The sequence below is a fragment of the Falco biarmicus genome, chromosome 9 (genome assembly GCF_023638135.1).
Source record: "Falco biarmicus isolate bFalBia1 chromosome 9, bFalBia1.pri, whole genome shotgun sequence".
In the NCBI taxonomy this organism is placed as follows: domain Eukaryota; kingdom Metazoa; phylum Chordata; class Aves; order Falconiformes; family Falconidae; genus Falco; species Falco biarmicus.
In genome coordinates, this window is record NC_079296.1 from 8850689 (window position 1) to 8868910 (window position 18222).

The window sequence follows — 18222 nt, forward strand, 5'->3', positions numbered from 1 at the left end:
GGTCTGTATCTGGAGGAAGATCTTCAACAGAACAGGTTCCAATCCGGTTCAACACAGCAGCTGAACAGGGCAGGCTCCTCTAGGTACCGTTCTTTCACTACTTGTGCTCTCTGCCTCTGCTTTGGGATGTGTTGTATTCAGTGAACACACGGATGCTCGCTGACCGTCCCATGGCTTCAGGCTTTAAAGGGCTCTTTCAGCACCCCAGAGGCAAGTAAAGTTTTTGAGGGCCAAACCCCAACATTTTACCATTCCCCCAGAAGTGAACCTCATCTGGAAGAGGCACCCAGCACACAGCAGTGGCTACACCACGTAATACACTGCAATGAGTTCTCAACATACTCTTTAGCCACTTTCCAGCCAGAAGTGCCAACAGAGGCTCCTCGTTATGCTTGACTTCGTACGCACATGAAACTCGCTGTCAGTCTGCAGCAGGAGTTCCGGCCATTGCCAAGCATTGCTACTACGTATTTTAAGCGAAGAAAGACTGTTGGGATTTTTCTTGTCTTTGTGTTATGGGCCACTTTGTTACCCATGCACTGCAATGTCCCTGCCTCAGCACAGTCAGTTCAACTAAAGCCACCTGCTCAAAGAACAGTCGCAGAAGTATCAGTTTAAATGACTAATGATAATGTGGCTTGGTCTGGGGATATGCTAATATTAGATTCTCCAGGCAAAACTGAAACAGGAGCTCATGTTTTTCTGCCCATACATTGGTCTATCAGTGACTCTTTTTGCCATGTTCTGTCCAGCCCCAGCCCAGCATATCTGTGCTTGAAGACTGCAATCCACAGCTTGTACCACTGGCTGTTTGTTCCAATTTTGCTGACTGCTCACCTCTTGCCTCAATGTCTTTCATACATATTGTCTCAACGTCCCTCCTGGTGTCCCAGGGCTCTTGAGCAATTGGCAGGGTATCACCCACAGAGACTTGCTGCTGAGTGGTTATTTCAACCCAAGCATCCTTCTGCCTGTCTACATGTTGCCTGTTCAACGTAACAAGTCTGGAATAACTTAAATGAACGTGGCACCAGAAATTAACAGTTCGTTCCCAGAAACCTCAATTCCATGCAAAAGCCCAGTGGACACAGAGACTCTCATTTATGTGACTGAGCAAGCGACACTTGCTTAACTGAAGTCTCTCCCTATATTACTCTTTATTCTAATGGTGAGAACTGCACTCAGATAGTAATCCCTCTTCTGGGCACATCATTTTTATGCTGCTTTGAAAAATGCAGCTCTACGCATGTGCAATTGTGTTGCCCCATGATCAGCATCACCTGTGCTCTGCACAGCTTAGTTACAAAAATGTGGGTACTCACATAACTCCCCCCACTTTTCCTCACTCCTCAAACTGGATCATTAGCAGGCTTGGACTTCCCACCTCAATGGAAAGACAGCAGTAGAAGGCTTGTACCATTCGCAAACCAAGCAACAGATGAGAAAGATTTACCAACAGATGAACCACTTGAATGGGATTTGTACTTTGTGCTTCGGTCCAGCTGACACAACCTGTAAGACAGTTGGGTGCATCTCAGGAAGCAGAGGCGCAGGAGGCTGGCTGGGCTGTGCTACACATCAGATTGTAATCAATAATCAAGAATTATTATGCCCCAAGTATTAAAGCTGCACTCACCCACCAAAAATCCTAGTCATTTCTTCCCAGAAGAAATCCAACCAGGTGGGCTGTATGATCACTGGACTGCATAGAAAGAGCAGAGGAGGATGCATGGCCAACAACAGAGAAGGAGGAAGATCCCAGTGTTTGTAACACACCTAGCTGACTCCCCCCATATGTGCACCATGACCACCTGCACTTTCAGTGCAAAACAGCTTGGCAAAACAAAAAGTATGGCAGTAGCCACTGCTCTTAAGTCTGGCCTTCCATTTGGGTGCACATGGGGACCTGGCATTGTCAGGGCAAGAGTAACTCCTGTTACTGCAACAGAAGTTGCACGGGACACTCAAGCAGACATCATGTCTGCTCCCAGCACCACCAAAGCTTCAGAAGAGATTTAAATCATGAGTTTAACACTGATTTGCACTCTGCCTTTTTGCTGCTTTCCATAAAACTAAAGGTTAATTCTGGCTAGTTGCTAAGCAAGAAAGACATACAATCTATTTCTGTTTAAGAGACTACCCTGTTTAACATAAGCTAAAAATACTGGGTTTATGTGGCAAGTGGTGAACGAGACATTTCTAATTATCCTTCTGCTTGAGATAGTTATATTTAGCTAGTGAAAATGTACATAAGCCGCATCCTACAATATACTATGGTTCTTAATTCCCATCCAGTTGTAGCATGGAACTATCTCAAGCGTGCTGCATACATAGGAAAATAAAGTGCATTACTTAAAAATATTTTGCACTTAGAACTGATTCACTAAAAAGAATATAGCATATAAGATCAGGAAATGACAGACTAACAGATTTGTCATTTCTGAAAATCCCACTGAACTCATGTTTAAAGTTTGGTCCTATGCCCTACCGATTTTGAGAACTGGCACTTCTCAGCCTTTTCCAAACATTTTTACTTCTAAATCGAAAGGAGGAAGTTAACTGTTTTTTGGTCTCAGTCTCACCTCAGCTTGGCATGAACTGATTCAGAAAAGAAGATATTTCCCTTGCCCCTCTACGCAGTCTGAAATAAACACTGCTGGAAAGAAAAGCTTCCTTAGGTAAACATGAATGAAAAGCACTGACATTTTAAAAACTGTAAATGCTAAAATTTGTTCCACTGGAACTTACGACAGTAATAGTTACCTAATGCAGCAGATGAAATCGAGACATACTTACACAGCTTAAATCAACTTTGAAAGTTAAAAGTATTTCCCAATTCCCTACATAATTTTAAATGTTCTCTCTTTCGCATTGGTAATGTCTAGCAAGTTTAGACATCAACAAATATTGTCAATTTCAATTAGTTTTCTCCTTTTGACGGCTGTATTTTAAGGTATCTAAAGAGCTTTTTTTTTCCTTTATGTTTTGGGGTTTTTTTCTTCTTGAAGCCTCACAATTTCTTTCATTCCTCTTGGCCTACAGGTGGTGTAACCACAAATTCTTCGTTTTACTAAAGAGTCACCCATAGCGTCCAAAACAATAGATCACAGCTGGATTACGCTGTAAACACCAAGTCAGAGACGGTTGTTGCCCCTAAGGCTTTCTGATGTCTGATGAAAAGTGCAACAACAAAGAGATCCAAAAGCTTGGGAAGTATCAAGTGTAGTTGTGGTTACCACAACTACATCACGCCAGGGCCAAGCCCGCAGACTTCCACTCAAATGCTGCTCTACCCACTCCACCTGCACATGGTGGAAGAGGAAGGCAGCAAGCCTTTACTACTGAACACAATACATGTATTTGCCCCTTTCTGGGCCTTTTTCCTTCCCATGCTCAGGCTGACAATCACTAACTTTTGCAAGAAGAGTATTTCACAAGCTGGCCTTCAAATATTGTTTGGCCTCCTGCAAATTTAGTACAGAAAATCCCTGCATGTGTCAAGACTCAGCAGGATAACCACCACCAAGGAGTGCTTTCTTGAAAGCAGCTTTACAGCACCTTAGATGAGTAACATCTCACGCACTGCAATGAGCAACTCTATCTTTCAGGATCAGGTTATGTCATTGTTTTCTGGACTCTGCTTAGGTCAGCAGTGAATCATCACAAGTTTCACGCGACTTGGGACCACTGCATTGGCTGCCTGTTGCTCCAGAGGAAGAACAAGGAAGCAATCTGCGCATTTTAGCAGATAATATTTTTAAAGCACTGTGAAACTTCCAGGTTTCATCAAAAAGCAAGTTTAAGGGACTGTGGAGACTATCCCATTAATACAAAGGACACTCTCCCACTCACGAGGTGGATGGGCAGCTAAACAATCCTCCATCCACTCTGTGGCTCCATCATGCCCTGCTGGGAGACAGACCTTCTGCTAGTCAGTGAGACTCAAACACACCCACAAAGCAGTTTGTGATGCAGAACAGGAGCTGTTTTATAGGCAAGAAGATGCCAGCTTACTCAGATAAGGATACCAGGTACCTGCATTCACTATGGCAATGACTGGGGCTATGCCTAGGGAAGAGACATCTGAAATTCAACATTTTCCATGCTAGTTGTCTTACTCCCACTTACAGGACTCCTTACGGCAATGCATCCAAATCCATTTCAGGTGGCTTTTGTTGCTGATCTTCCCTCTCTGCTTGTCCTCCCCCTCACTCCAGACAACCAGACAACCACATTATCATCAGCTGCCTTCCTGCCTGTGCAAAATCCGCTGGCTGGAGCTCAAGAGAGGGCAAGCCAACAATGCCAGAATTACTCCCAAGAGTTCACATGACACATGTGAACACTAAGCCACAGAGAGTTTGTCCCACCTACTGAAACACAGCTATGGAAATAAGGAAAACGGGGAGGTAAGGACATGCCAGCTCTTTGAAAAGGAAGTTACTGAGAGCTCTGCTTGGTCACCCAAGCACGCAGATACCTGCAGGGCTCTCCATAGCCTTCTCTAATCACCAGTGCCATTCACAGTGTGACATGGTGATGTTCATCAGGCTGCTATCAATGAGAACGTTTAGACCGACTCCTGAGAACATGAAATAAAAGAGAAGAAATGGCTTGGTGCAGAGGCTGGAAGAGAGCACTGAATGGGACACACAGGAAGCAGCACAAAGATGGGGTCAAGGGGGGAACACAGGGCTGGGGAAGAAAAGAGGATGCAGGATAGACAAAGAAAGGGGGAAAAGGGAAGAAGTTTATACATCTCCATGCACCACTCTGGCTTTGAGGAGTGTGTCAGCTGCTTAATGCAGAAAAGTACTTCCAACCAGAGCCAAACTCCTCTCAAACCAGTCCTGAGCAACTCGCTCAAGTACCTCAGGTTTCCCAGCTCAAATAAAATTTCAGATGAGCACCTTGCAACTCCCCTGCAGCCTGCCAGGCCCTAGACTAAGCCATAAAATAAACTGCCAATACATGTGGTGCAGACAGAAACACTTCTTACAATGAAGTAAGACGAGGCAAATCGTATGAAACTCACTACTCAGTTTGTAAAAATTTCTGACTTTGAGTTTTACTGTGAGATTTTTATTCATGTGATTTAAATGTTGCAGTTCAGACAGAAACAGATTCGGAAGGATGGGTGTGATGTGAGCTGGTACAAGAAGATGGCAGGGAGAATCTGTGAGATGTGTCACAGCAACAACAGGTCAGTATTTAATAGTTCAGACAGAACTGAAGTCTTGGACTATTCAATACAGCCACTCTTTCTCTGTGTCTGCTTTTTGTCAGTGGTTCCTGGACCCCCCTCCCACGCTACAGTTTCATTTCTCCTCCTGCATAACTTAACAAAAGGAGGTTTGCAGCCAGAAGGTTTTACAAAGCAGCTTTCTTCACTTTAGGGACAAGCTGTTTGATATGAAGGAAGATAATTCTATCCTTCCTCTGTAGGCTATACAGGGTTTGACAGGAATAAAAAAGGAACAATCTAAGGCTGCTGCTTTCAAAGGGCCCCAGAGGAGTCAGGAACCCAACGATACATTGGCATGTAAAGCCAAGCACTTAAAGGCTTTGAAACCCTTCAGATAAACCACTCGTACTACCCACAGAAGACAAGATATGAGGAGCAGACCTGCTGAGAGGCAAGTGGCCACTTTCAGAGCAGCAAGTCAGGCTAGTAACTCTTGGCCATCGGTGAACTACGCTGTCGCGTGTCATGTCTACCAGCCTGGTGGGGCTGACTGAAGACAGACTTGGCCAGCCTCTAAGGACTCCTGACTGCTGCTGCTCATGCGGAACGGGACTACAGAGTACAAGGGCCTGAAACACAGAGACAAGCTCACCTGATGGGTTCTGCTTACACCTCTTTTCTTTAGGTTTTTCTGTCCCCGAATGAACAGCTGTAATTGTGGTGAATGCTTGGATTAGTACAGGATTGTTCCCCAACACATAACATGCAGTATTTTAGTAACACACAACTTTTCCCCCATTCACTAATATCCACTCTGCTATCACATGCGGGTTTGCAGCACCACTTCATTCCTTTTTTTCCAACGTGGTTCCAAAAAGCCCCTTATTTGCTTCAGAGGCAGACATAAAGCCCTACAACAGATCCTGTGTAACCTGCTCCAGAGACAAATCCCTCCCCTTACCTGTCCATTCCAGCTAGCAGCGTTGCGAACACCACATGTTTTGGTATTATTGAATGGGGAGAGGAGGGAGGCCAGCCTTTTCTGCTGGATTGTTATTTATCTCTGCACCAAGATGCCAAAATTAACATTTCATCTGGTCTGTCTGTTATGCTCCAATTAAGGAGCATAAAAGAATGGCAGTGTCCCACTTGAACGGAGGGAGGTACATTGGCAGGATAAAACTCTACTTGTAAAGAAAACTCCATAAACAGTGTACCTAAACAAAATTGTCTAGGCCCGTGGTTATGTTTAGTTACTACCACTTGGACTTAAAACTCAAAAGAAACTCCAGAAGTGGAGTAAATTTTAATTCCTTCTAGCACATGTATTTTGGTCCCACATCTACACATCTGGTATGCTGTAACCTTCAGGTAGCGAACTCACAAACACCTGGACTCTGGTTACAGTGATGTGCAAATAAACTGACACATTAGGCATCACTGCAATATGCAAACTGCTGTTCTATTTAGTCTTCAAATTTCTCTTGCTTGCTGCAAATGGCTTTGCTTCACAAGGACTTCACTGATACACAGACAAAGAACAAGTACACTTTATGTCCATCCATATTCCCCTTTCTCTAGATCTTTGCTCCCCACTGAAAAATCTATGCTAAAATATCTGGACCTTGGGAGCAGGATCTCCGCATCACCTTTTTTACAGGCTTGGAGTGCCAGGAACCTGGGAGGAGTGAGAAGAGGGCACTACCCCCGGAATGCTAGCTGCCTGCAAGCTTAAATATATACCCCAAATATATAAACAATCACCGATCACAGCTGAATCCTGCTCTCGAGAGGGACGTGGTAAGCAACAGCAGGAGGGAGTGAACACACTTACCGCTGGAGTTCTGAGAATTGCTGTTTGTTTCTTCAAAGTTGTTTTGCGCTTTGCCTTCCACTCTCCTGCTGAAAGCACTTTCTGCTGGGTGGAGAACAAAGCAGGGATGGTGACTGGTCAATACTGGTTGCAGAACCACACCGACAGGAGGCAAGACAACATGCTCCTGTGCCACATAATCGCATACCCTGAATACATCAGAAAGGTCAAATACCTCGTTTTGGAGGCAAATGGGCCAGATTCATTGAAGGGGTAACAGGTAGGTATTTTTCTTGAATGCCTTCTGGCTGAGGTGGCCTGGATTGGCTCTTAGGGAGCCCATGAACACCAGTCCTGACTGAACCAGAAGGGTCATGGCTTCCTCCCCTGCAAAAAAACCCAACTCTTATCTTACTCCTCCTTAAGGCAATAAGCAGCCCTTAAAGTCTCGGGCACAGGTGACCACCAGGTCTGCAGACTGAACTCCATGTCTTCACCACAACATGCAAGAGAGTCACCTACCAAAGCACTACGCCAGCTCTCCCCATGCTTCCCAGCAATCTGCATTTGCTTCCTAAGCACTCCCTCAGAAACATTCGAATGGAGGACTGACAGGCTGTCTGACAGCCTGCCCACAATGTCTGGAAAAGCTACGGCAGATCCCCTGGCCCTCTACTTTCCCACACTGAACTTGGTGCTTCACCCCTCCCCAAGACCAAGCAAGCAGGCCCTGCTCCTCTGCTGCATGCTGCCAGCCAGTGCTCTTAGCAGTTCACTCGCTTCGCACGCTTCAGCAGCAGTGCAGGGCTGTTTTCCAGGAACTGTAATGGGAGGACTCCTCCAGTGTGCAGAGGTGGTTCCTGACCCTGGCTGCCGTGTCCTGAAACATCACCGTACAGCACAGCTGAGGTGCATCCCATCCTTCTCAAGCTGATGTTCCTTAGCACAAGTTCAACAGTACAAATACTGTGAGGTCTCATCTCACTTCAACTAGGATCGCAATGTCTGGGAAAATGTCTTTACTGTACTGACTCAAAGGATAAACTACAAATAAATACAATAAAAGGTGAACTGGCCAAACTAATGTGTATGGTCTATGCTGTATAGACTCTTCTGTATGTGGACTCACCCATGGAGCTCACTGTCACCCAATGGGTTCATCTGAACATGGCTCTGCAAGGCTCTGCTGGGATCAGCAGCACACAAATTGTATAGGGAGGGAGCTGAGGGACAGAAGTCTCATTCAGGAATGACAGGGACTGTTGACAATTGATATCAGATCATCATTTCGCTACGTATTTCTGTAGATCGCTGGAGTGGTCAGAACTGCTGTTATTACTTCCGTAAAGAGGCCCCAGCTCCCCGCAGCCTCACAGCCTCCCTGTGCTGAAGCTGAAGTGTGGCTCAGACACATGGGCTTTATGTCTGATGCGGCTAGAAAAGACCTGAACTGCATCAAGCTCCCAGCTCATGAATTTTGGTCCAGCCAGTCCTTAGTGGACCCTTTGAGTCCTAAGCAGGCTTCTTAAATTCTCAATCTACTACAATCCTGACTCTTTCTAAAATGTAGAACAAGAAAACTGGGTAATCAAATCAGTTAAAACAGAATCACACAAAACAGGGCTGAAAACGAACTGGAGAGATTATCTAGTCCACCCCCCCGACAGATAAATAACAGGAATGAGAGGCCTGAAATAACTAGAAAATCAGATGGCACAGTGGGAAAAAGAGACCACGACAAAATGGATGAGGCCAACCCACCCCCCAAGAGACCCAGGTTCAAATCCCGGCTTATGTCACAAGTAGAAGTGAGTTGCAGGTCTCCAAAATTGTTCAGAAAAAAATTGCATGGTAGTTTTGTCCTCCTCTCCTTTTTTTTTCTCCAAATCTGGCATTAAGAAAAAGCTGGTTTAGTGCACCTCCTTGATCTTACTGTATCCCTCCCACACAGCAAAGGGCAGCTGACACAAGTTCTCTCTCTCTCCTCAAACTGAACCTTTGGCATGCAAAGCAAAATTATCTGTACAGACAAATTAAGTGCCACTCTACTAAGCGCCTGTGGAGATGCTGTCAGTGGAGTGGTACTCTATCATCTCTGGTATTATCCAGGCCCAGTGTAATGTCTCTAACCGCAGCGCTGGGAAGGCATCCCTTCTGGAGACTGTTTTCCTATAGGTGTTATGGTCAATGCATTCGTACCAGAAATTCAAGAAACTGCTCAGACTGCCTTTGTACAAGACACTGCCTTGAAAGACACCACAGAAATGACGCCACCAGATAAGATAGGGTAGGACCCCCAGACTAGTATTAGTTTCTTGAAGATTGATCTACTAGGCCCAAGCATCATGCGATTCCTTCCTCCATACAGGAAGAGAACAGCTCAAAAGTTTTTACCCAGTGTACTGATACACTTTTAGGTTAGAGAAGTGGGGGGGAAAAAGTGCCTTTACAAAAAACACCTCCCAGCTACTGCTCAGATGAATCTGGCCTCTGCCCCAGGAAGGCTCCCAGTTTTTCCATTTTTGTGAGAGACATGAAACTGGAAGACGTTGTTGCAGGTTTAAATAAATAATGAAAAAGGTTTCTCAGCTTTAACTCTGACATGGGTTGGATTGGATGGACATCAAATTAGTAATAAAATCATACAAATGTTTAAGAGGTGCAGTAACAATATGAAATCTCAGGACCCACAAGCTGTAAGAAGACAGGTCACTCACTGCAACATCTGGTACCTGTGGGAGTGTGTGCTATCTAACAAGCACCCGTGTTGAACATCCTGTGGTCTCTCCCACCACAGCCACCTCTGCTACTCAGCATCTGTCCATGCCAGACATTTCAGGGGCATTTAAACACCAGCTGATTAACCAGCCCTTCTTTTGTACCAAGATGGAATATGTATCTACCAACCTGACAGATTTAAGAGAGTGTTTCCCTGCTGCCTGGACATGTGAATGCTGTGTCTCACATCCTATTTATTAATAGTTATCTTTCTGTGCTCTTTGCTTTCTATTTTTTTTATCCCTTTTTTTTTTTTAAGTTTTGATATTGCTTGGAAGGAGGAAACAGGGACTATGGAAGGACCAATCTTAACTTGAGTGTCCTAACATCTCTGTAATGGTTCTGTACCATTAATTTTATTGCCAGAGCCCACCTTATTTCTTGGTGGTTCCTGTGGGGAGTGAAGCACTGTGAAAACACCTGTACTCCATTTCATTTCCTCAGGCACAGGCCTATCCCTGAAAATATCGCCTTGAGGGAAACAAACACTAAATGCCAAACAAAGCTGAAAACCAAACAAAAATCCCCACACCTGACAAGGCATTATGCCAGTCCCTTGTCAGGAAGCTCTCCTCAGTTTGTGACACCAGGATTTGAAACAGGGTCTTTTGTACCTTGTGGTTAGCATGATGCTTCAAAAACCCCACCTTGTCTCTGGGAAGAAGTTATAAAGACCTATGGCTCATGTAAATTTTTATATATAATGTGCCAAAGGATCTGATCCCCTCAACTGCTTCTGGGAGTAGCTTATCTGGGACAGTCATGGATGGATCAGACTGAGTCCAGGAAGGGTCAAAAGTCAACCCAGGGCTGGACTGGACACTAAGCAGTTAAGAAAGTTGATGGTAGAAAGGCAATTGGTACCTGTGATGGCCTTGCTTCCTGGGGATCCAGAATTTGGAGCGCGGAACATCTGGGATTGGGATGCCGGTGGGACACCGGAGGGGGTGCGGTGCAGGAGGGTAGAACATCGGTTTATTGAAGCCGGTGTTTTTTTGCTGGATTGGCTCGCCTGTGTCTTCACTGCCACGAAGAGTGGAGATCGAGAGAACTCTGGATATGAACACTCAGAACTAGTGCCTGGACAGTCAGTCAGCTCCCAGACCGTGTGCCTTCTGGGAGGGTTGCTTTCTAACAGCAATGCTCACAAAACCCTTGCGTGGGGACCTGCAGCAACTGTGGATCCACCGATCCCATGTAACAAAACTTTTCCCCGCTCACCCGAGGGGACAGATTATTGAAGCTTGTTAGTTCCCTTCCACACCTTTAACTGCCACGTGACCAACCCATTCCTCCTCCAGCAGGAATCACCCCATCCATCCAGGAGCACTATTTGATTGCCATGGCCTGGCTGGGTGTACCTGCATCATTGTCCTTCATCTCTATGTAAGTAAGAGTTTGATTTTTGAGAGCAGGTTTCTAATCTAATACCCAGAGCTCTGAATAGGGAGAAGTTTACAACTTTGTTAGCTGAGCTTTGCATAAATCCTAGAGATCTCCAGCTATTCCTTGTCTCATTAACCAAAAACAAAGGAAAGGGGGCTGCTGGTAATCGAATGCAATTAGGAGGCAGAGTTCTCATCCTGCAAGTCAGGAAAGGCCTTTTGGCCCTTATCTTCAGAAGAGTACTGGTGACATGTGGAGAAATTCTCAGTGTTACTGGGATATGCTCTTTGTATGTATCTATAGTTTGGTCTCTGCAATGCACAGTGAGGATCACCAGGAATTTTCAATGCCAAAAGTCATACGAAAAATCTTCAGGAGGACAGCCCTTTGTCTAGGCCATATGGACTAAAAAAAAATAATTACAAAAATAGAGAAGAAACCTAACCTTCTTTCATTCCTCAGTGGCTTCTTCCATGGAAATTTGGTGCAGTTCCTGAAGCCCAAGTCTCACTACAACCATCTGCCCTGAAGAATCACTAAGAAACAAGGTTCACATAACCCACATCCCAAGCTCACTGCCAGTAATTTTTATAGAGTGATATTTCAGGATGCCTAAAGCTGGGTGGGCAACACTAGGACTTGTTCATCTTATATGGAAATAGTTATCCATATTGAGCAGTTCTCTCATGGACTGCCATGGCAGCTCAACAGCCTGACTCTGAAACAGGTGAGGAGAAAAGTCACTTAGACTGGGACTAGATCCTTATTTCCCAAATCCCATGAGATGCAGACCTCAAATGCGAACTGTTCTTATCTTCCCTGTCAGCAGTCAGCAGCACTGGAGAGGGAGGATGTGTACATTCAAAGCGGCTTGCAAAAAGATACTCAAAGTAAACAGGTTTTTGTTTCAACTGATCTGATACACAGATCCAAAATGACACTTATTGTTAATGTTAGTGAACTTCTGCAGGAGATTATGTACTAGGTTTCCTCATAGTTTAGGTCAAGATACTTCTCTGCTTGGTCTCTGGCCAGCTGAATAGGCAGGAGGCTTGCTTTCGCTTCCTATACTTCCTTTCAATCTCCATGGACAATCCTCCTCCAGTTGCTGCCAAACCGCCAGCAAAAACGTAGTCAGATACGACAGTTTCCTGCTTATGTGTCATCTAGTTTCCCACCAGGCATATTCCCACCAACTGCGGCTTTATTCCCCCTCCATACCAAGAGAAGTTGCAACCAGCCAACTTGGTGTCAGAAACAAAGAGCATCATTGCAAATTCTCTGCAGTCCAGGCACTGCTCTCTTGAGAGCCAAATAAAAAAGCCCCAGTGCTATGAAGGCCTCCAAAATTATTTCTTTTCTCTTCCAACTTAAACAAGTATGTCTTCACACTCAGACCGCAGAGCGAAGGCTGCTCCATCTGACACTAGGCAGAGACAGAGTTTGGGCCAGCAATGCAAGACAGACAAAAGAGTATTCTAACAGTATGAAGGATGCTAATAATTCATTGGTAAAAAAAGTTTTAGTCTTTAGTTCATCAGATGACAAATTCCCTCTGAAGACTAAGCAACACAGGTAGAGACATTAATGTAGCTCCTCTGTTCTGCTCTTAAAAAGTCACCTTCACTGTGCAACTCACTGCCTCAGGCTGATGAAAAGGCAAGGTATTTCCAAAGTTCAAGGTATTTCCAAAAGTGAAAATACTGAGTTGCTGAATGTTTACAAAAACCTCCTGCCTCAAAATCTGCAGCTAGACAGCAAGACTGAAGACAGCACTGTGAACAGATGATCCCATAATTGCTGCTATGAAGTTTTTTAAACTTTCTCCGAAAGCATCTGAGAGATGTCCCAGTTGAAGCTGACATAGTGAGGAAGGGAGGGCAGGAGAGGAGTAGTGTGGAGAGTAACTCTCACTGAATGCCCCCTAGTCACTCGGTAAACTGTGTGCCCTGTGCTACAGCTGCACAGACTGGCACACAGTGTGCTAAAGAACACAGACAATACAGGTGATATGTGAAAGATGGGGGACTCTGCCTGGGCAGCAGGAAAAAGAACTTGCTCATCGCCGTGCTCAGTCATGATGGCTGCAGAGTTGCTCCCAGGGCAATGATGTAGCTAAAAAGTCTGAGGTACTCTTTGGGTATGCAATCAGGGCACTTTTAAAGGGGATCAGGAAGACTTGTTAGCTCTCAGTTCCCTCACTAGACCCAGTGCTGGTGCCTGCCCTTCATGAAGGTGGTTAACAGACTTGAGAATATTCAGATGAGAAGGCAAGAGAATAAACGAAGGACAAGAACAGCACACCTTACAATGGAAACACAAAGTCACTCCTTTAGCTTAACCGGGAGGTTAGTTACTACAAAGTGACCTGACAGCAGGCTATACAAAGGTCTAGAAAGGACAGAAACTTCGTAACTCAGTCCTCCTTCATCTAGCAGACAAAATTATAAATAGGATCCAGTGTCTGAAAGCTACAGCTCGATATTTTTAGTCTTAATTTGGTGAGGGTAATAATTCATCAAAATAATTACCTTAAGAGGTTGCTGTATTTTCTGTCGCTCTTAACAGCAAGATTAGATGTCTCTCTAAAACATATACATGACCAATTAAATCAAGGCAATCCTGTAGCATGTGTCATTCCGGTCAGTCCAGAGATCACAGTGGTGCTTCCTGGCTTGCCTGTCTTTGGTAAGACCTTCAAGCCCTAGAAAGCTGTAGCACTAAGTAGAAAATGTGGCAGGCATTTCAACAGGTCTCCTTGAAAAAAACATAAATCCACACACTACCACAATGCACCACCACAACAGAACAGAGATCAGATTATCCCAGTAACTTCGCTTTTTCCAGCTAAAAATTCTGGCTATTGATTTGTGTACCACATTTTGTCAGAAAGATAATTTTTTTCAGAAATTTTTGTCAGGATGGGTAAGGAACCATTTGGATGGTTCAGATGGAATTATGCCATCACCTCTGGAGAAAAACCTATCTTTAGTGAGTATGATGGGAACAGATTCCTTAACAATGGCCTGAAATTCAATAAGCTCAGCAGAAACCTCTGCTATTGGGAACAGGAAAAACCCTGTGCTCAAACATATCAAATTCTTAATGTGCTTCTTTATACATACAAAGAAATACTGCCAGGGGAACCTGTTGCTAAGGCACTGTGGGATCAGAGAGTAGGAAAAACATCTGAACTCACAGATTTCACTCACTGAGATGGAGAAAGCAAAGACACACCATCCAACTGAAATCTGGATCTGTTTTTTTCTTGGTTAGGCTGGACCTGTGTGGAAACTAGATGGGCTACCAAAAAGGATCCCTCTCCCTAAAAGAAAAAGCCACAGTGGCAGCTGCCTTTAAGAAACACTGCATTTAAGCATTTTTGATGAACAAATTGTATCCAGTGCCCTTCACAGTAAGAAGAGTAATTGAGCAGAGAGGCTTGATGAACTTCCTTGAGCATCTCAGGTGACAGGGTGGATGTAGGTCTGTCTGTCCCCTACGGAGCCAAGTATGACCATGGGGCTGGCAGGGCAGGGTCTTCAGCAGCTGGGACCCATCCTACAGCCCCTGAGAGAGGTGAGAGAAGTGAGCAAGGCAGGACCAGAGATGACAGCCAGGTTCAACCAAGAGTCCAGATCATCACGATTCAAGCTGAGAAGTTAATCCACAGGTCAGCAGCAGGATCAGCCCTGATGAAAACAACCAGGGCCAGACACATACCAGTTATCACGGAGATCCAGAGTGATGAGACATGGTTGACATCAAGTTGGGAAGTCAGTCTACAGGTTGGGGTACTGAGCAATGGGATCCATGGCATGGGCATGTCTACAACTGAGCTGGAGACCAACAGCCAACAGTGTGGCTCAGGCAGGGACTGGTGGCCCAAAGCTGGGCTGAAATAGGGATCTGAATGTGGGCAGAGGCCCTGTGTGAGGCTGGACAGGCTGAGTAAGAACTACTAGTGCACTCAGGGCCCTGCCATCACTTTAGATTTTCATCCTGGAAGGAACAAACATGGTTAGCTGTGCCGATTTGAGTGCTCTCACCACACACCTCCATGACCAGCAAATCTGTTGCTTTATCTGCAGTTACCAGAAAAGGATGTGGTGAGGGCACAGTCCTGAACCTGTATTTACCAAGCTAAAACCCACTCCTGATGACTTTTCTAGCCAGTCCACATCCCAATCAGACTAGGTTTTCTCTGTGCTGTAAATACATGATCTATAAGCAATCACAATATGCCAGCCACCTGCAAATACAGTTACATCAGTTCCATCTTACAGAGCAGACAGAGCCTGGAGGAGGACAGAGAAAAATCTCTGAACCCTCCCTCTGTGCACCTCCATTCAGAAACAATTCTAAAATGGGGACAACGAATGTGCCTACAATCCACTTTTTTTGGGAAGAGCCTCTGACACCCTTCTGAAAGAGCGAACAGGCTGACAGAAACAGTATAAAAATATGTATTTAAAAAGAGTAATAGCCCAGTTCTAAGCACATGAAAAAGCCCCTACTCCTCACCAACAAAAGGGAAAATTAAAAGGAGACATTTGGCATTAACAATTCCAGGGAACCCCACAGCAGAGCTCTTTTCCAGACAGCAGGTATCCAGCAGCGCTGACCAAAAATTATCCTGCAAGGTCCTATTGACCCTGCAGGGTATGAGTCCTTGTTTTAGCCCATTTTCGATGATTTTTATCCATTATCAAAGAAAACCAGAAAGACAGGCTCCGGAAGGGAAGCTTGCACTCAAGCAGAGAGACCCAGAAAGTTTGAACTGGTAATGCTGAAGTGTTTTCCTTACCCGGTCCCACTAAGGCTAGTTTCTCAGCATTTGCCTTATATAAAAAGATCAAGACCAGGGTAAAGACACAGTCTCAGCTTTACTTCTTCTGATTGCTAGGGCCCAAGAAAAGCTAGCTGTGCTTTTCAAAAGTCATGGGTTTACAGCTGCCTCACAGGACCTTGGTTTATAGAAAAAGCAGAGTCTGAGCAGTAGAAAGGTGGAAGGATGTACTGGCCAGCCCGCTTTGGGAGCTAATCATGCCCTCTCCAGTAAAGCTCATCAGGGTTAATATTTTGTCACTGAAAATTATAAACCTTGCTGGTCATGGGAACTAGGAAAGCAAAAAAAAAAAAAGGTTAAAAAAAAAAAAGGAAAAAGAAAAGTTTATGGGGAGGGTGTTAAACCTTGTGAAAACACCATCCTGATCTGATCTTAAGTGTCCTCACAGTTAAAAGATATTTGCTGAAAAGACTGGAAACCCATCTGCACACCTCTGTGACTGCTGGCCTAGTCTGCAGCAAGGGCAGCTTCTTTGGCTTTCACAAAGGTTACTGCAGAAACCATGGTGCAAGGATGGCTTCAACCCCAGCATTCAAATGAATGTGCCTCCTCCTCTGAAACTGGCTTCCAGGAGTCAAAACGCGAGCATCAGGACCCTGCAGCTGCACTCTGCACAGGGAAAAGGGCCGTGGGGACCATCTGTGTGGACCATTCCTATCTGCAGTCAGACCTGCAGGGCCCACTTCAAGCAAATACCTCTCAGAAAACCAGCTGTGTTTTTCTTTTATGCTGGAGAGCCTGGACTGGAACCAGCAGCTGCATCCTATTACTACAGATAGTTGGGAGGACGGAGAGATATCCATAGTGATAAAGCCCCTTGACATGGGAAGTACTGGGAAAATAAGAATCTGCTACTGTTGAGCAGAGACTCAGTGCACAGTCCTTACAGCACACTGCTCCTGAGCTATCTGTACAGGGGTGGACTAGAGACACCAAACCCTTGGTGTCTGAGGGCCCATTTATACTAGGAGATTGACCTACTGCTGATCACCACCAATGGCTTTTCTGAGGACCTAAAACTACCTCAATTAAGAGGTGGAGTTTGGGGATGCAGGGATGTTTAGGAATAACTGCTACATGTGCAATCATAAGCACCGCGTTAGTTTCTTCAGGCAGATGGGAGATAAAAAGACTAACTTTGTGATGATGGCAGCAGAGGTATTTTATGCCCTACACCTTCTACCACAATCTTGGTCCATCTCCGTGCCTCAGAGAACCTGCACGAGAGCTGTCAAGAGCCACCAAGCCTTGATCCACTTTAGAAGTCCTGGTCTGGTGGACTATGTTCCACATTTATTTTCTGTATGTCTAAAACCAAAGCTGCCTCATTATAATAACTTTAAACCCTAAGCTGAAGCTGAACTTGGTGAGGAAGGCATGTGCACTCCCTCTGCTGGCTGCACATCACAGCTGAAGAAATCCACTACACCCATCCTCATCATCAGCCAAAACACTGGCAGTGCACAGACATGGGCGAAGGGCAACCGTGCTGGCTCACAGCATTAAAATCGCAATAAAGCCCAGGGCAATGCTATGAAAGAAGCATGAAGTTCAGGTGTAAAGAACTTCTCTGCATACTTTTAAAGCATCCCAAACCAGCATGTATCAGGAATTTCTTTCAACTGTTAGACTAAAATTTTGCACTGAATTACACTTAATTGCTCATTAAAACCTCCCCTTTGTCTGGGGAGTGCAGACCGTAGTGTCCCTCCAGAGTGCAGATCGTAGTGTCGTGTAGTATGCTGAGAACTGCCTTTTCCCGAGCTCCCTGAAATAAATATTTTATTGCCTGTGATTTAGTAGCAAGCTGCCAAGGTAATTTACATGATTTTGAAAACCAGCTTTAACTCACTGTCTGAAATAATTTCTCAGAAGCTCGTAAGAAAGATGCTTCTTCCCTAGCATGTATGTCCAGTTATTATTTAGGGGAGTCTAGAAATTTTGTGCATCACTTCAGTTAAACAACAAAATAAAATATCAACCCCCCAAGGAACATACATAGATTTGCATGACTTTAGTAAAAGTTCAGTGACATTACAGACCTAACAGCAACAGTGTCCCTCTGAGAGGAGATTCCAGCTCAGCTTTACAGTGCCCTGGTCAGCACATGATCTATGTCCTGCCAGCTGCAATCCCACAGGCCCAGTGGAAGGATCCACAAGAATTATACTCTCTCCTGCAACCCTCGTGTTTACCACCAACCACTGTAAG

The 18222-nt window shown here is 44.9% G+C and overlaps 1 protein-coding gene across 18 annotated transcripts in view; it reads right to left on the reverse strand.

Annotated features, from left to right (window-relative positions):
• The window catches only part of ZNF618 (zinc finger protein 618), a 162180-nt gene that overhangs the window by 23628 nt on the left and 120330 nt on the right, over positions 1-18222 (reverse strand). For 12 of the 18 annotated variants that reach the window (XM_056350960.1, XM_056350965.1, XM_056350958.1 and 9 more), the window contains 3 exons: positions 10641-10829; positions 7020-7103; positions 5838-5894 (listed from right to left, as the gene is read on the reverse strand). In XM_056350960.1, coding sequence (XP_056206935.1) covers positions 5838-5894; positions 7020-7103; positions 10641-10829 — 330 coding nt within the window. The remainder of the gene's footprint in view (positions 1-5837; positions 5895-7019; positions 7104-10640; positions 10830-18222) is intronic. The other 6 variants (XM_056350971.1, XM_056350974.1, XM_056350957.1 and 3 more) reach the window with 5 other exon arrangements.